This window comes from Podarcis cretensis, assembly GCF_951804945.1.
Source record: "Podarcis cretensis genome assembly, chromosome: 4".
Taxonomy (NCBI): Eukaryota; Metazoa; Chordata; class Lepidosauria; order Squamata; family Lacertidae; genus Podarcis; species Podarcis cretensis.
The window spans coordinates 30,135,653-30,155,271 of NC_137173.1; the positions used below are offsets into that span (position 1 = coordinate 30,135,653).

The window sequence follows — 19,619 nt, forward strand, 5'->3', positions numbered from 1 at the left end:
GAAGCCCTGGCAACCATGCAGGGCCCAAGATATTAAATGAAATAAACCCTGCTTTACACAGATAAGCTGGTGAATGTGTTCCCCGACTGTGACGCTTCAAACAGCAGGTGCAAGATCACTTGGATGAATGCTTCTGAAATGAAAAAAAGATTCCCAGGACGTTCAGAACTCATGTATTGTTGGGGTGGAAGGGAAGCTGGGTTGGACTCTCACATTTAGTTTTCTATGTGTGGTGACTTTCCATGTGGAAAAACATCAGATCATGCAAATGCTCCTCATCTCCTGCACACACCCTGAAGCAGTGAAGTCCAGGAACACTTTTTATGTCTTAATTTGCTGTTTGTGTGAACTAAGCAAATATCAATGTAATCGAAGAGCGCTATAGTTCGGAAAGGAGGGTTGCTGTGCAACCACAAACTCACTTTTAGCTCCCTGCAAAAAATAAAATAAAATATTTTGACAAGGTCTGTGAGCTTTCAGGTCTTATGGACTTTTATTGAGCTTCCAGAGATAACCACTTTGTGGTTCCTTTGACCCCTAATTTTTTTCTCGTTCCCCATGAGCCTGTTAGCAGCTAGGGATGCACTGCAACACTTTGTTGCAAGTTCCCATTTGCTGCTGATGCTTGTGAGACACAATTCATTACACTAGTGGGGAAGAATGGAGGAAAACACTTTCTTGCTTTCAGATGACCGACTTTTGAGTGACCACAACATTGCCTTGATATAAAATATACAGGGTTGCAGTTGGATGCTAACTTCCTGTGCACTTCTATATCACTGTGATATATGACCCCTCAAATTGAACTATTAGTGAATCCACAATCACTTAAAAACAAAACACAAATTCCTCTCACCATTGACATATATCTAAGTAATCAATTCTCCTCCTGTAGAAAAAGTATCCAAAATATTTGTGGCATTTTTACCTATATCAAATATGTTATGCCAGGCATAGGCAAACTCAGCCCTCCAGATGTTTTGGGACTACAACTCCTGTTAGCTAGGGATGATGGGAGTTGTAGTTCCAAAACATCTGGAGGGCTGAGTTTGCCTGTGCCTGTGTTATGCCCATATGAATGTGCTCCTTGAAATTGTTTTCCTAAAACATCATTTGTACCTGTGATTGTGTGACAATGGGTTTGCTGGAATGGCTTTCATATAATGTCTTCTGGCTTCAGAGGTACCCATGAACATCCAGTATATAAAACCATTGTCTCTGTAGCACCATCTGTTTCGGTTTTGATATTTAGGAGTAAGATTGACAGAGCAAGAACTGAATTTGTTATTCATGAAGAGTCTTTGAATTTACAAATGTATGCATGATTGGAAGTGGATTCCTTTTTTTCTACTTTCTCCCCATGAATACACATATTTTCACAAGCAGCTCTGTGAGATTGGATATCCATTTTGCAATATGGGATTTATTTTTTGATATTTGTGTACATTGTGTCTTAACATTTTCAAGCTGGCCTCATCACTTTTCAGTATTTTACAGTGCTCAGAATCTATTTTAGTTTCTTTTCCATAGTTTGTTATAAACCTTTTTAAGCATAGCCACCTTGAGGCCTTGTGGTTGGGTATATTGACAGAATATTTTATTGGGCAGGGTGGGGGAAGACTGCAAAAACCCTTTTCTGCCTGTGCCATTTACTACATCAGTGCTACAGGTTGACCACATAAAGAGCCCAACTTCCAATGGCTTTCAACTTTCCCCTTTTTAAAAAGGACATTCCCTTATTCCGGATAGGATTCCTCGCAAGAAAAGGGGAAAGTTGACAGCTATGGCTGTAATTCTGTAAATATGAAACCAGTGCCACTGGTTTGTGAAAAGAATGCATGGAAACTGTGCAACTTCCACACTGGAGCTGTTTCCTGATGGGATTCAGTCGAGTACTGGCAAATTTAGGTTGTGCAATTAAAGGAGATTTGGTGCTCTTCTGTGACAAACCTTTTAAAAAGAGAGAGAGAAATACATTTGTGGTAACAAAAGTGACTGGAAAGTGTGAGATAAGGAAGCAACATCATATACTCTCCCTGAAAACAAATCAGAATGGATCCTCAATAAACAGCCAACAGCTGGGTCCAATCCCTTCCGGCTTCTCCTCAGACCACACTCTCCAGCCCCATCCCACATGGCTGCCCATCAATCCCACCACGATCCCAGGTGCACCAGGGAGGTGTGTGTGTGTGTGTGAGAGAGAGAGAGAGTGAGTAAGTAAGAGAGAGAGCGAGACGCTGCCAGTTAGTGGCAGCTCCCTCAAACCACCGGTTCGGCGGCGGCCACAATTCCCCCTTGTTTCTCCTTCACATACGCTCCTCCTCCTCCTTGGTTGTCAGGCGAAGCGGGTCTGAAAGAGGAGGGAATGGCCCATGGACCAGCTGGGCCTGGAGCTGAGCCCGGAGGAGCCGCTGCTGCCAAGGAAGCCCTGTGGAAATACAAATGTAGTGCAAAGGTGTAGTGGCCGTCACCAGAGGGTCTCTTGCTGGAGGGCACTGAGGGAGGAGCAGCCGAATGCTGCCGCCGCCCAGAATGCCTCTTTCCTTTCCTCCCTCTTACTCGGTCACTCTCCTCTCTCTCTCTCGTATTCCCCCCCCCCCATTGAAATACTTATAAGTTTATGTTGATTCAAACAGTTCTTCATTTTAAATATTGTATTGTTTTCCCTGTTTTGTGTGTGTACTAAAAATAAAATATGTGCAGTGTGCATAGTAATTGGTTCATATTTTTTTCAAACTATAGTCAGGCCCCCAACAGTGTCTGGGGGACAGTGAACTGGCCACGTTTCAAAAGTTTGAGGACCCCTGGTAGATAACCTTTTCTTCTGCTCTGGAGGGTCAGGACTTGAACCAATGGCTTCAAGTTTCAAGAAAGGACATTCCGACTAAACATACAGAAAAAGCTTTCTGACAGTAAGAGCTGTACAGCAGTGGAACAGACTCCCACGAGAAGTGGTGGACTCTCCTTCCTTCGAGGTTTTCAAACAGAGGTCGGATGGCCATCTGTCATGGATGCTTTAGCTGAGTTTCCTGCATTGCAGGGGGTTAGACTAGATGATCCTCAGGGTCCCTTCCAAGTTCTATGAACTCCAGTGTGCAGTTGGAATTGACGGAGAACTAGAGAGGCTTATACAGAGAGTGTGTATCTCAGGAGTGTTAGTTGAAACTGGGTAAGTGACCTTGTGGGGCACTTCACAGGTTCCTCTTTCAGGACTTTTTTGTCTATGGAAGGAGTGCCTGTTTGCTACAAATGTGATTTCCTAACATTGTAAAACAAAGCAAATACTATAAGCACTCTGTACAGTGTAATCTCTTACAAATAAAGCTTTTATTGGAAACGGCCAGTGGTCTAATTAAGCCATTTTAGACTCTGAGATGAAAGGTCTTACATGAGCCTCCTTCTTTAGGTAGTAATGTGCACTATATACTGTACTTCAAAATGTAGTAGGCAAGTTCTGCTGCAATTTGGATGTCACCTGATGGGTGGGACCTAGATTCTGCCCCCAGAGTCTTGCCCTGACATCATCACCAGTGGAAGTTCTCCTTTGAAAAGCCTCTTTACTGAAGGGAAGATGAGTTATCAGCAGTGTCTGATTTTGGGCAGTGTGGGCAGCCCCTGCACAGGGCACCAAGCCGAGAGGCTGCAAAATTAAGAACATCCATCATTGAAAAAGATCCATTTGGGGGCGCCAAAATTTGGCCTCGCACAGGGTGCCATATTGCAAAAGATTACCAAAGTCCGCCCTTGATACAAGTTATCTCCATGTGCTGTTTTCATAGCATGTTTAATAATAGCCAAGTGCCCACCATCATAAACAAACATCACAAAACGACTTCGTTGACATTTCCTCTCTTTCTCTTGTTAACACCGCGGTTGTTTTCATTTTTTCTTTGACAATACAGAAGGTTAATGTCATTCATGAAATTCAAGGACTACACCACTGGTCCCAATGAGATGCCACAAAGCCTGCTTGAAGCCTTTCTTCACAGCTCTTTACAAACAACTCACTCTTCTCAAAGGACCTTTCTCTGTTAGTTCTGAAAACATCCTTCTGCTGGTCTATAGCATACCTGTTACAAGGTCACACCTATACCATATATTTAAAACACTCTTATACCACTTCAGCTGCCATGTATTCCCCCAGAGAACCCTTGATAAGCGTGCTGAGAGTTGTTAGAAGACCCCTCATAGAGCTACAATTTTCAGCATCCCTTAACAAACTACATACAGGGGCAGCAAAGCTTCTGAATGCTGTTTGGTGGTCCCGGTTGGCTACTGTGAGAATAAAATGTTGGACTAGAAGAAGAAGAAGAAGAGGAGTTTGGATTTGATATCCCGCCTTTCACTCCCTTTAAGGAGTCTCAAAGCGGCTAACGTTCTCCTTTCCCTTCTTCCCCATAACAAACACTCTGTGAGGTGAGTGGGGCCAAGAGACTTCAAAGAAGTGTGACTGGCCCAAGGTCACCCAGCAGCTGCATGTGGAGGAGTGGAGACGCGAACCCGGTTCCCCAGATTACGAGACTACCGCTCTTAACCACTACACCACATTGGCTCTCTAGATGAGCCATTGGCTTGATCCAGGAGGCTTGTTTTATATTCTAATGTAACTACAGTTCCCATGAGTCTCTGGGAAGAAGCCATGGCTGTTAAAGTAGTATAACAGGGTTTTAATTGTATGGTTTGGATGCGACCTTACCTCATACAGTTCTGCTGGTCAATTACATCCCCTCATCACAAGGCAAGGCCAAAGATGCCACAAACTCTGTCCCATTTATTTTCATTTTCTGGAAGCTAGCCTGTCTCTCCACATATGCAATGCAGGTGAGGGCTCTGTATTAAGTGGGACCTTTGGAAGTTATTTATCCAGCTGCCAGAACATTTCAAAGGCATGCCCTCAAGCTATGTCCTTCTTCGATCTGTGGCTCAACAGAAGGCTGCCATCAGGAGCAGGGAACCTGCAACACACCAGATGTTTCTGAATCCCAACTCCCAGCCAGTTTGGCCAATGGCCAGGCATGATGGGAGTTGTAGTCCCACAACATCTGGAGAGCCATCCTTGACAGGAATCCTGAAGTCCTTCCTGAAAGCTCTACTTCACACTCTTCACACACAATCCTACCAACATTCCACTTTCTGCATTTTTGTTTCAGTAGCCTCTGGATAGGCAAACAGTCCCCAAGAAGCAGGAAGCTGGCGCTGGCTCATCTAGTCTGACAGGAAGTGGCTTTCTGGAGATTCAGACAGGAATCTTTCCAACCATGTGTGGAAATGCAGGGGCTGAGACCTTTTGCGAAGTAAGGCATGTATTTTACCAGAATGGCCTGTGACAGCCAGAGACTGCTACTAGTTCCTAGATAACACGATGACCATGTACATACGCAATAGACCATCTTTATAGAATTCCTTCAAACCATGATAAGTACAAAATGAAATCTTTAGTCTAAAAGTCTCTGAAAATCTTTAAATGAAGCAAGGTACCAGACTTTGTACAATGAAAGACAAGCTGTGAAGCTTTGTGTATTCAGCAAATATGATGCCCAACACTGAACAGTGACTACTGACTATTGTTTCGTAGAATTCTTCATCAGCGTGGTGGGAGGATATAGAATTGCTTCATAAACTGAAAATATTTTTTTACAGACGATGACCTGCATAACATATCACTTTACAAAAAATATAAACTATAATACAAACAGTAATGAAAAAGAGTACATAGTCCATCTTATTTTGAATGAATGCATATAAATGAAAATATCAAATGCTGTGGAACAGTGCTCATATAATAATGTAGTCACTGCTACTAACAGATTTCATTTTGTACTTATTATGGTTTGAAGGAATTCTATAAAGATTGTCTGTTGCGTATGTACATGGTCATCATGTTGCTTAGATATTGCTGACGTTCTCTTTGCAACACAGGCGTTTGTTTGGTTCCTAGGTTCCTAGATGGCAGTGACACTTCTGTGCATACTAGCTAGGAAGTGAGTCCTATCCAACTCAATGGGGCTTGACCTGACTAAGCATGCTTAGGAGCAGATAAGAAGGCACAGGATATGCAATGTAGTTACCCAACTCTTGTTGCTAGCAACAACGTGACACACAGATATTTAACTGATGAAGCTTTCCCTGGTATGATTTTAAAAGAATAAGATTGCTGCTACTTTTTTCTTTTTCTTTTTGCATATCAAGCTGCTCTTAAAGTCATAGCTGCAGGCCAGTAAAAAAAAGTTGGCAACCACAGTGGAAAACCTGGTCACATTTAGAAAGGGGGTCTTTCTACCACCATTAGCCATGACTGCCCTTCCTTCCTCTATTGCCTGCAAGCTTGAGCTCAGAAGAAGAAGAGGAGAAGAAGAGTTTGGATTTGATATCCCGCTTTATCACTACCCGAAGGAGTCTCAAAGCGGCTAACATTCTCCTTTCCCTTACTCCCCCACAACAAACACTCTGTGAGGTGAGTGGGGCTGAGAGACTTCAAAGAAGTGTGACTAGCCCAAGGTCACCCAGCAGCTGCATGTGGAGGAGCGGAGACACGAACCCTGTTCCCCAGATTACGAGACTACCGCTCTTAACCACTACACCGCGCTGGCTCTCTTTACTGGGGAGCCACAGTAGGGGCTTGAAAGGGTTACAGTTTTAAACTATTCCTTGAAAGGGTTACAGTTTTAAACTATTCCTGCACACAACGCAATGATAGGTGAAGCTTGAATAATTGGATGATGGGGGATGGAAACTGTTCATCTTTTGAGCAGGGAAGAGGTGATTTGCATCCCGGGTGGCATTGCACTGACCATGATGGGGATTTAAACTGCTGTGCCCAATTAATGTTGTGCACTCTTTTCTTCTCTTCAGAAGTGCTGCCGCCACCGCCCCTGGAAAATTGGGTCGGGGGGTTGGCAGGCCACTGGGGAGGTCTGGGCAGCCTGGATCAGTTCCTTCCCTGCCCCTGCTAAAGGTTGTTATTTAGCAAAGCTATTGCAATTTTGCAAAACAATAAAAAAGGCATGGGGGGGGGGGAGATTCCAGATTATCAGTAGTTTCAGATGGGATTCAATCATATGCCACCAAATTCATGTTGTGCATTTAAAGTGTATTCGGAGATCTTGCATGACAAGCCCAATCTTCCAGCCTTGCTCCCAAACTGGACTATTTGCAACAAGGAAAGTGATGGGGAAAATGCCCTGCGTAGTGTGGGGTCACTTGCTTGATGCAACGTTGCATAGCTTCCCCACATGTAAATTGGCCCTCAAAAGCACAGCAGTAGACCTGACAGGAAGAAAAAAAAAAAACACCTTAAAGAGGTGCCAAGTTCATATAATTTCTCTTCTCAGTTGGACCTCATCCTTCTCTCGGTGAAAAGAACAAAAGTGGCTTGGTCTTAATGCTAGAGGTTCAGTATGGGCCCTAGTCCCCATTCTTCAAATATTTTCTATAGCTAATGTTCTCTGAAATTTCCCAGGATTCTCTTTGTTCTATAATGAGGTGACCTCCATGATTTCCCACAGAAGCAGCAGCTGGCAAGGGAATCGAAAAGCTTGACAAACCTTTCCTGCCAACCTTAACTCCCACATAGCCTCTTTCTCCTTTAAATTATACTTTCCTCATTACTGTGCTTCTAATTATTTTGCTAATTTAAGACACCACTTCTCCCCCCCCCCTCCTGTAATGCAGCGAGCATGAAATATATATGACATTTCAACGGAGAGTATAAAATTGGTTATTCCCTACTGAGATTCAGAAGAGCGGGGGGGGGGGGGGGAGTGGGGAAGTATATTTTCCATAAAACACGTCAGGCCACCCAGGTTGATATAAATGGCATAGGCAGAAAAGACCCATGTTACAAACAAGCTAAGAAACAAATAGGTATCCTGCCATTTCTGAATCATTTTTAGGTGTGGCTCAGTTGCTAAAAAAGTGTTCTTCTAATTCTTGGGTGTGAGAATTTCCACACATATGTAAAAACACCAGCAGTGGGCTTTCGTGAGCACAGCCCACCACAGAAACAAACATTTGTGCTATCATGTCATTCTACCTTTTCAGGTATTTGGGTCCATCAATTCTTTGTTTCTTTGACTCTACACTGGCCCCAAACCTTACTGATGTGCTGACAATACTTTTCCAATTACAAATATAAGAAATTACTTGTAGGTGCTTTTGTTTCCCTTTAACACTCATAATGGATGAATATTTCTGTTTTCAGTAGTCATTTCCCTCCCCAGTGGTTCCAAGTCTTGTTTCTGGGTGATGCTGCATTTTTTTGCAACCATCACATGTATTTAAAGCTTGGAGTCAATAGCTGAATGCCCTCTGCTCACTCCAAACATGTTGGTTTTGTTGGAGTTCATAGCTGTCTGGACAGGAAATGAGTTAGTTGAGTTTGATCATGCAAGTGCACCGACACTTCCAGAATGTGTAATAGTTCTACAAAGCCACAAGAATAGAAGAACTGACCAGCTGTATCTAACCAAAAGTCCACCTATTGCAGTATCCCACTCCCAGCTGCGGAATTTAATGAAGCCACTGCCTAGCTATTAGCCAGGATTTCACCCACTTGGAGAAGGAGAGAGAAGCTCTGGATTCAGAACATCTTCTCTTGTGAAAAAGATTTAGCCAAGGATTTCATCCTGATAAGTTTTAGACAATGGTGTCATTCACACATCATGGTAAACCATAGTTAATAGTTTCCTGTGCGCATGCTGATCTTAGCCAGTTTGCCCCTCCCAACTTTCAGGGCCAGGAAACAAAGCACATTCACTGGCTTAGCATTACATCTGAACCAGGGACCAAGGTTTGTTTCACTCCCAATAAATCATGCTCTGTACCCAAGGCTTGTTCTTGGCTTACTGATCATGGTTTGTTGCAGCAAACCAAGCCATCCTCCCTGGTTCAGATATAGCACTAAACAAGGGATCATGGTTTGTTTTCTTCATACACTAGTGGGGAGGAGAAAAGCCCCCTTTGTGCATTCACAGCAAACCATTACCTATGGTTTACTGTGACATGCAAACTGGAACAATGAGGCTCTTGGGTTCAATGGACCCACTTTCTAGCTCAGTTTATCATTCTGATCCAAGAGGAACTGGAGATGGCTGGAACCATGTGTGTCACTTTGGATCTTATATACAGTGGTACCTCAGGTTAAGTACTTAATTCGTTCTGGAGGTCTGTTATTAACCTGAAACTGTTCTTAACCTGAAGCACCACTTTAGCTAATGGGGCCTCCTGCTGCCGCCACGCCACCGCAGCGTGATTTCTGTTCTCATCCTGAAGCAAAGTTCTTAACCTGAGGTATTATTTCTGGGTTAGCGAAGTCTGTAACCTGAAGCGTCTGTAACCTCAAGTGTATTTAACCAGAGGTACCACTGTAAAGGGAACTGATGCAGAACTCAACAAAGCCAAAGAATGAACCACATGTACCTCCAAGCATGAACTGCCCTACCGCATTCTTCTGGAGGGCAAACCCCTCATATTAAATGAGGCTTTAAGCTACTCTGAGAGCTTCTCTTCCCCCAAAGTGATGTTGGCATATTCCATTGTTCCCATTGCAGGGATGACCTCCTTTTGAACTGCTGTGGCATGGAGCAGATTTGCAGAAGCCCTCATCCCATTGCTTCACAACGCAGAGCTTCAAAAATCAGGATGCGAGGTTACCAGAAAGAGCTTTGTCCAGAGTGAAAGCCTGGTTCTTCTTCCCTTGCCCTGGAAGGGGTGTGTGTGTGTGTGTGCATGCATGCGCATGCACACATACACACACATTTATATTTTTTAAAAGTCCTTCAAGAAATAAATACAAACGTAGAAACAATTTCTCCTAGCTGCAAGATGAATGGCCATTGTACAAAGCAACTGGACTTGGGGTTCCACATTCCCTTCCTTTCAGTCTTTCTGTCTTTCTTTCATGGCTTTCGGGACGTGGGAAGCTGGTAGCTATGAACACAAGTAGGATGTTATTCTTCATTGCTGCATCAGTTTGCTGCTGAGCAAGTGTAGAGATGAGAACAGTTGCTACCTGCAAAACAAACAGGGGAGGGGGGATTTTTAAAGAAATGTGCATAGGTACTCAGCGTGTCTTAGGACATAGTCAACCAGATCATTGTCAAAGAACACCTTGCATCAACGCAGTAGAATCTCTGCTTACGATAAGGTTACCAGATTTCCCCCCCAATGAATCCAGGGACACTTCAATCAATCAATCAATCAATCAATCAATCAATCAATCAATCAATCAAATACTACACGTTCAGGACGTTGATGCTGCAGAGAAGGTGGTGGCAGAGGGGCGGCCACCGCCTTGACCTCAACCACCAAATTTCCCCTTCCTCTGAGGCTTCTATCTCTTTTTTCCATGAGCCTGGGCAGCCCCTGAGTTGTTGGTTCTTCGGTGTTGGTGGTGGTAGGGAAGCGATGCGTGGTGCGTTGTGCATGGAAGGCGGAGAAGGAGGGCCAAGAGTGGCAGTGGTGAGGCTTGGGCACCGCGATGCCTCCCTTCCCATCAGAGCAGCCCCAATCCCATTCCTACTTGCATGCAAGCAGGAGGGGGCGGGGATCCCTCAGTTGGGAAGGGAGGCTTCCTGTTGCCTAACTGAGAGATCCCTGTCTCCGGCTGCTTGCACGCAAGCTCTGATAGGCTGTGTGAAGCATCCCTTCACAGCTGAGAGATCCCTGCCCCACTCCTGCTTGCACGCAAGTAGTTGGTAGGCTGCGCTGATAGGCAGCATGAAGCCTCCCTTCACAGCTTAGTTGCTGGGCTCAGGGAAGGTGGAGGCAGCCCAGAAGCTGCATCTTAGAGCCCCTGCACCACCATCATATGGGGACTTCCCAGCAGCTCCTGAAGCCAGCCAGAGACAACTGCTCCGGGCTGCTGAGAGTGCCGCTGCTGCGTTTCCCAGGGACATTAGATGAAATCCGGGGACATTCCGGGGATGGAATTTGCTCGGGGACTTATTTGTAACTCTAGCCTACGAGGTTTCGCATTGTTGCAACAGCTGACTCACCCACCTCCGAAAATGGATTGCGTGCATCTTTTATACTTATTCTTATGAAACTTCTTTTGATCCGTTTTCAAAAACAAAGTCTCACACAGGGGGGAGAGCTATCATTTAGGAAAGGCAAGCTCGAAGTGACCTTGGAACTAATTTCATGGCTGTAATACTATTATTTTTAATTACATTTTCACTCCATCCTTCCTTCGAGGGCTTCAGGGCTTCAGAAAAAATGGTCTTCCTCCAGTATTTACTTATGCTCACAACAACCCTGTGAAGTAGGTTCAGCTGAGAGAAAGTGACAGGTATAATAAGGTCACTACAGTTCCCAGCATTCTTTAAGGGGAAGCCATGACTGTTAAAGTGATATAGGAAATGCTTTCAACGTATGGGATGGATGTGACTGAAGTGTTATAATTTGCTCTGCTTCTTTCTTCCAGCTTTATGGAGTTAGCCAGGAAACCAAACATCTTGTTTCTGAAACTAATACATATATTGTGGAGGACGTTTATCACAGCACTGAAGGGAAATGGATTATTCAGATGGATTTGGGCTTTTCAAGATGGCAGTGGTGTAACGATCCCAAGGGAATATTTCCTCGTTCATCACACTTCTTTGCACTTCCTTCCCAACCATTTGGAATGGATCCAAAGTTACAGGCAAGTTGCCCAGCTGAGCAGGGATCTGAACCCAGATCTCCTGGAAGGCAGATCAATGACTATCCTCATTCCAACACAGAAAACGAGTAGGAACCCCAGTTTTATTAATTTCAATAGTGTTTGCCCTTGAGGAGGTTTGGATGCCTCCCTCTGCCTGTCACAATCCAGCGCAGGGCCAAGCTTACTCAAGCCAATTTATTTTAGGGGAGTTAAGCTTGCTTAAGTCTGTGCTAAATGGTGCCCATCGGGTTGAAAAATTTAGCTAGGTGGGGGGGGAACAACACCTGTGCTTGAACCTTTCATTTTTTGCCCCGATCCGAAGAAATTCTATTATAAAGAAGATTGTAAGCAGCTATTTTTTACTTTCATGGTTAAGGATAGTTATTTATGCCACCCAGTCTCCTAGAAAAGCGGGAGAGGGGAGGGGAGAGAGAAAATTAACTGGCGACTTGGAGGCAGCTCTAAGACATATGCTTGCTGCAGGCAGAAACAAGCTTTTTACATCAGTGATGTAGAATGGAGACAGAGCAGCTGCATAAAACAGCAAGAAAGGAGGGAGAAAAGCAACCCCCCCAGTCCTTGTTATTGTGGGGGCTTATTATATAACCCCCCAAAAAGCAACCACAGTCATCTTTCTTATTCTTCTGGAGGGCATTTTTGAGGGTTGCAACAGCACAAATGAGTATTTTCAATCCTACAGCTGAAGAACATCTTGCAAATTGACCATTTAGCCTCGGGGTTTCCAAAGTGTGAGGAAGATCTCCCTAGAGAGATGCAGACAGTTGCAAGGCTAAATCAAGCTTTTCCATGAGACACTGCAATCTGTGTATGTGTGGTTGGCCCAGGAGGCAGCAGAGAATTGCGGGGGGGGGGGGGGGGAGAGAAAAAACAACAGCAGCATTTCTATACAGACACAAAGTGAAAAACTTGATTTTGTACAAACCAAGATGTCTGTGGTGGACTGACTTTGCCTGTTCTTGTTGCAGTTTCCTGATATCTATCTGTCTGTCTGTCTGTCTATCTGTCTAAAATGAAGTGCAGGATGAGCTCTGAAGTAGGTATAAATATTTTGTAGATGGCAGGTAGGTTCCTGGCTTACAAAGAACAAACTGATCTTCACTTTAGTGCTGGAGAATGGGGAGCATACACCACCCAAAGAGAGATGGGGAAGGAATCAATCTTTTTCTTCTTCTTCTTCTTTTTAAAGTAAGACAAGTGAGAGCTGGACCATAAAGAAGTGCTGATCGCTGAAGAATTGATGCTTTTGAATTATGGTGCTGGAGGAGACTCTTGAGAGTCCCATGGACTGCAAGAAGATCAAACCTATCCATTCTGAAGGAAATCAGCCCTGAGTGCTCACTGGAAGGACAGATCGTGAAGCTGAGGTTCCAATACTTTGGCCACCTCATGAGAAGAGAAGACTCCCTGGAAAAGACCCTGATGTTGGGAAAGATGGAGGGCACAAGGAGAAGGGGACGACAGAGGACGAGATGGTTGGACAGTGTTCTCGAAGCTACGAACATGAGTCTGACCAAACTGCGGGAGGCAGTGGAAGACAGGAGTGCCTGGTGTGCTCTGGTCCATGGGGTCACGAAGAGTCTGATATGACTAAACGACAACAACAAAGTATTTCTGAAATAGGGTATATTTGCCATGGGGAACGGGTAGCCTTTTTCTCCTTGTGTTTTTTTTTTTTTTTAGAGGGCTATAGGATGACTTATGCAGGGAGAAGCACTCATCTTTTCGTAGCAGTAATTAATAATGAATTTTCAAAAACTTGAAACAACATCCAGAACTGTTCAGTATATGGAAAGGAGGTGAGGAGAAAGGCAACAGAAGGGAGAAACTTTTTTTATTATTATTTTAAATATCATGGGTACTATCCCATATCCACAGAACCCTAAGGCCATTCATTTCCACAGGCAGCTCTTGAGGTGTTCCTGCTGAATGAAGTGTGACAGATGTTGACCAGGCAGAGGGCCTTTGTGGCGGTGGCGCTTCATCTGTGGAAAGCTCTCCCCAGGGTAGCTCACAGGTGCCCACACTGCTATCTTTCCAGCTCCTGGCGAATGAATAATGATAAATATATATTTATTCAATACTTTGCTTTTCAAAGAAAAAAAACCCTTAGATTTGAATTTGAAGTGATTTTATGTTGCATTACCTGCGGTGTTGCTGTTTTTTCCCTGGTCATATTTTATAATGTTATTTTAACTGAATGTTGTGCAAGTACGCTTTGATTTGAAAGGCAGTCTAGAAAATGTATTAGTATCTACCGTGTATTTTGAAAAATGGCTTGTCTGTTCATTCCCTGTGTGCTTCAATGCCTATCAATATATTGTCACTGAGAATTAAAAGCACAATGGTTACAAAGTGGGGGCAGCGATCTTTGTCAGAGTTCAGATGTTGCCCCCATTTTGATTCAAGATGGAAGTCTGGAACATCACTTTGGTGTGACTTTGCCCCCTCCGTGGGCATAGGTTTGGCTGCCTCTTGATATCGTTGCCAAACGCAGCATCAGGTTTCCTGAGGTGGGGTGGCAGCTTTCACCATCATTTCTACATCAGACGCCATTTTGAATCTGTAGTGGCACCTGCCCTGTGGAACGCCCTCCCATCAGATGTCAAGGAAATAGAGTGGTACCTTGGGTTACAGACGCTTCAGGTTACAGACTCCGCTAACCCAGAAATAGTACCTTGGGTTAAGAACTTTCCTTCAGGATAAGAACAGAAATCGTGCAGCGGAGGTGCGGCGGCAGCGGGAGGCCCCATTAGCTAAAGTGGTACCTCAGGTTAAGAACAGTTTCAGGTTAAGAACAGACCTCCAGAACGAATTAAGTTCTTAACCCAAGGTACCACTGTAAACAACTATCTTGCTTTTAGAAGACATCTGAATGCAGCCCTGTTTAGGGAAGCTTTTAATGTTTGATGTTCTGTTGTGCTTTTAATTCTGTTGAGTGGCCAGGGAAACCCAGCCAGATGGGCGGGGTATAAATAAATTGTTGTTGTTGTTGTTGTTGTTGTTGTTATTGGTGTGATGGGTCAAAACTCACAAATTACGCATTTAAAAATTAAAATACTTCTTGGTTTCTAAAAATTCTGGCACAACAGGAGAGAGATATATATAGACTGTTCACACATTAGTGGCATAAAATGCAGGGAGATGTCTTCCCTCTGCTGTGTCATAAACCACATGTTTACATTGCTGTACAAACCAGAGAGGAGTCGGGGTGTCTTCACCCGATGCACATTACCTGATTCATTTCTCTGCACCTGCAACCTGCCCTGAACTCCTTTTCAATGAAACCACCATCCGTGCATGTGCTGCCATCTGCACATGTTTGACAGACACCTGAAATGCACACACCTTAACAGTGGCTGGTGTTTTCAAATCAGACAGAAGCTGAGAGCAAACCCATCAAACAGCGGCAATTCTGAAGAAGCTACAGGACAGATATGGATTGTGGCAAGCATCACGCGTACTCGGCTTCACACACCAGCGGTGGGAGCACAGTGGAGCCGAAGTAAATGGTAATGTGTGCATAAAGATAGAGAGAAAGAGATATAAAGATAGCTAGACCTGTATCTATTTCTCTATCTGCATATAGACAGAGGTAGACAGAGATAGACAAAGATACATAAGATTAATACATTCACACTAGGTGTTCTGGAGGGAGAAAAGGTAAACATGTGGCTGCTGTTTTCTGTGGCAAGCCCACTGCAGACCCCAGCACTGAAGTTAAAAGGAGCAGGTGACATTAATGTAATCTGCCTGGGAGCCATTCCAGTCAGAGTAGACAAGATTGGGCTGGATGGACAAGCAGCCTGACTTCTTATGTTCCACACTCAGCATTTAGTTTGGCTCCCAATTCAGGTCATATTTTTTTCCACGCTGCTTTCCCTCTTTAATCTACAAGCCAAGCCCAAGATGGACAACAACCCATTTTTATATGCACAGAGAATTAGGGAACCATCTTTCAGAAACTCTGACATAAATCCTGTTGGAATTAACCGGAACAGAAGCCTCAGTCCCTGAAAAGCCGTGTTTCAGAGTCGTCAGCAGATACTAATTCCCCTCACTTTGTTACGCTGCTCCAAAGGCTTTACAATATGTCCTTTCTGTGAAGCCAGGATCAGATTTGTAGTCCCTGACCTCTGCCGGGCTATGATGGCACTGCCCGAGGGTAACAAACTTGGTCGTGTCCGGGCCAAGAGGGCTTTATCGTTTCAGTTCGCAAAGATAGCTAAACTAGGATTTTCTCAACAAATCGTCTCTTCTTTTTTTGTAAAAAAAACCTAAAAACCACAAAGAAGCTAATAGTTTGGAGAACAAAGAAGTATTTATGCTGCAGTGCTGCATATAGGTTGTTTCAGATTCTTGCCTTTGGGCAAGTTTAACTATTAAAGGAACTCAAGCCTTCCCTACCTTTGCCTTCCAAGTCCATTCCACTGGCTGAACGTAATGCTGTGATGTAGAATTCATTTCAAGGAGGTCCCTTGCGGCATGAACTGTGGTTACGTGACATACATAGCTAAAGGAAAACCTTTGCAAGACTAAATTAACCATTGCCTATGCCCTGGAGACTGCCCTGACTCCTATTTACACAGCCAAACACTTTATAAGAATCTGTACCAGAGGTTGTTCCTATCATGGGCTGAGTCAGGGCCACTCCAGACAGGGCAATTTGGGTTTTTTTTCCCTGCGGTGTATTTTGCAATATGTCATTGTCCCCAAAATGGTACATTAATGCTGCATTTGTACTGGATCATTCTGCTTTATTAACTGTTCTGCAGTGCTTCTCCAACATTACTACTTGGAAGGGCACTCTTGTGCTATAGAACAACAATGACGAGATGAAAAACAAACAAAAACCCAGCAACATTTTCAGTTTTAAAAAAATTACAGGGTTTCTGCAGAAGCTAGAGGGCATGGAAGTAGGATCCTGTAGAATTGCCCAAATATCATCATGAGCACAAATCATTATGGCATCTGCAAAGGCCCTGAGTTCCAGTAAGTTAGGACACATTAATGCCATACATGTAAAGCACCATGAATACCACTTTAAACTGCCACAACTTTCTCTAAAGAGTTGTAGATTTTGTTAGGAGACCTCTGTTTCCTTCCCAGGTCAAAAATTCCCAGAGTGGTTTAACAGCCAATTCCTCTTCACAGGGAACTCTGGGAACTGGAGTTTTGTGAGGGGAATACAGGGGTCTCCTAAAAACTCTCAGCACCCTTAACAAACTACAGCTCCCAGAATTATTTGAATTATTTGAGGGAAGCCATGGCTGTATCATAGTGCTTTATGGTGTGAATGTGGCTGTCAAGATAGTTAGGATGACTGAAATCTCTTAATGTTTTCAGGTTCTGCATCCTACATGTAAGTTATTCAGAAGAGCTACTCACAAGCCCACAATGAAGTACAGACACACGCAAACATGGGCGTAGCCAGGATTTTTGTTGGGAGGGAGGGGGCAGAACCTTAGTTAGCTATGTATTTTTATTGATTTAGGGTGGGGCAGCTGTACTTCCCTGTGTTAGAATTGCAGTCATGGGATTTTTGTATTTCACAGGACGGTGTATGTTTTGACTCCACTGAGTGGGAAGTGATGGAGACAGGATGTTTGTGTTACTGTGTTCTGTGAAGTGGGACTACTGTCCTTTGTTCTTTTCCTCTTTGCTGTCTGATGCTAGAGAGAGAGGGAGCCATGTTGCAGTGCTCCGTGTGTGTTTATATGTAAATAAAGTAGATTAGCCAACATGCTGAGTTGCTGAGGTCTGTCATGCAATGCTGCGAAGACTCTGTGGATCCCTAAGTGTGCTGGTGTTGGTTGGCATCGGTCGCTGTGATGTTCGGGCAGAAGAAAGCTTTTGAAGCTCCTGAACAATCGACCAGGAGGGAGAGAACATGCCAGTTGGGCATGTGTCTCTGCTAGGGTCCTACTCAAGTGTAGGCTGAACTCCTGACACCCTGCCCCCCCTTTGGCTATGCCCATGCATGCAAATACTTACAGAATAAAGTAATTTCCCGATTACACCTCCACCCTTGGATCTGTGAATCCGCGTTTGCCTTCATTAACCAGTGTTGGTCTTTCTGTCCTCGTGTGCCAGACCAAGACCTACGGAGAGAATGTGCACCTTATTAGGATGTCATGGCTGAACCTGAAGGCAAATATTGGCAAATATGCACGGCAGCCATTCATGAAGCCTCTGGAATGTATACATCTGAACTTAAAGTATACTTCTGTCTGAACAGAAGAATCTCTGGAACATGTATACATCGATAGGAGCTGCAAGCCTTGGTGGAAGGGCATGTTGATACTGCTCTTTCTATTAATGAATTAAATGTATTTTCCACCCTTTGTCACAAGATCTCAGGGCGGTTCACAGAATAAAATATAAGATAAAAACACCAAGTAATTAATTAAATCAAAAAACAAAACAAAGCAATAACCTTCCCTTTTAAAAGAAGAAACGGGATTTCACAAAAAAACAAAATCAATTAAATAACAATCACTCCTACTAATGTGGAAATCATTTGAGTTGAGTTAATTTTAATCTGTTTTAGTTTTTTAACTGTGTACTTAAATTAGGCTTGTAATTTTATTGCTTATCTTTCTGTAAACTGCTTTGAGGTGGGTTTTGTTTGTTTTTTACAATCAAGCAGGATATAAATTTTATGAAACAAACCAACGAACAATTCCATGAGCACTGATCCCTTTGTAACCAAACAACCCCCAAATATGCACAAGGGGGAGGGGGATCGGAGGGCTTGGCGGACCCCAGTGTTTGGGACCACCCCAAATGAAGACTAAGCATACTCTGCAGCCACAGAATGTTGAGCCATAAGACATTTCATAAAATATCAGTAAAACGTTAATGTTCATTGCAGTAATATGCTAAAACATGCTGCAAACACTTGACAGTGGGTGCCTACCCAGTGGCAGACCTTGGTGTCTCAAATTTCAGTGGCACCCCTGTGTGTGATGCTAAAAACCAGTCCTCCCCCCCCACTTCCATTGGCTGTCATAGTTACGGCACCATCTCCGGTACCCCAGAAGCTCTGTGCCCAATGCAACAGAACTGGATGTGCTCCCCATAATCTACCTTTGGCCTGCCTAATCTCTGATGAGAGGCACCTTCCAGGGTGGAAGTGGATGGCAGGGGGTGGGGGTGGGGTGGGAAGGCTGTTGCGCAAACATTCAGGCCATGCTAACCTTTGTGCAGTTGGCGGCTCTGGGCTCCAATCCATCCATCGTAACCAGATCCTTCAGCAGGCTAGTTTCTTGGTAACCTTCTTTCACTCCGTCCAGCTTGAAAGTGGCCTGAGGCTTCTCCAGGATCAGCCTGAGGCTGATGGCAAAGCCAGCCATGTCGATGGCAAAGGGCCGGTTAGGGTCGAACACGACCTTCCAGCCCACCACTTTGCCTGCCGGGCTCACCTTTGGGGACTCGTACCTCAGGCCTCCGGCAAAGGCGACTGGCCAGACGGACACCTTCTTTGTGTAGCGCATCTGCTTGTCAGAAAGAAAACAAAATTGTGATGGCCGTTCCTCTGAGAATTCCTCAAGCGTTCCACTTTGATTCCTCCAACTTCCCTTCTATGCACCCACCTTCTGAAAAGCCTGACAGGCTAATGGGCACAGCAATAGCATTGTAGAAAACGGTAGCACAAACAGCACAATCCTAACCATGCCTTTTTATGTTTGGAATTTAGTGATGTATGGAAGTGAGAGCTGGACCATAAAGAAGGCTGATCGCTGAAGAATTGATGCTTTTGAATTATGGTGCTGGAGGAGACTCTTGAGAGTCCTATGGACTACAAGAAGATCAAACCTATCCATTCTTAAGGAAATCAGCTCTGAGTGGTCTCTGGAAGGACAGATCTTGAAGCTGAGGCTCCAATACTTTGGCCACCTCATGAGAAGAGAAGACTCCCTGATGTTGGGAAAGATTGAGGGCACAAGGAGAAGGGGAC

At 44.2% G+C, this 19,619-nt stretch overlaps 1 protein-coding gene across 2 annotated transcripts in view; it reads right to left on the reverse strand.

The window, feature by feature from the left end:
* Positions 1-7,293: 7,293 nt before the first annotated feature.
* The window catches only part of LOC307214938 (galactosylgalactosylxylosylprotein 3-beta-glucuronosyltransferase 1-like), a 64,396-nt gene continuing 52,070 nt past the window's right edge, over positions 7,294-19,619 (reverse strand). For both annotated transcript variants that reach the window (XM_079974044.1, XM_079974043.1), the window contains 3 exons: positions 18,859-19,155; positions 17,654-17,760; positions 7,294-10,009 (listed from right to left, as the gene is read on the reverse strand). In XM_079974044.1, coding sequence (XP_079830170.1) covers positions 17,674-17,760; positions 18,859-19,155 — 384 coding nt within the window. In that variant the 3' untranslated portion in view covers positions 7,294-10,009; positions 17,654-17,673. The remainder of the gene's footprint in view (positions 10,010-17,653; positions 17,761-18,858; positions 19,156-19,619) is intronic.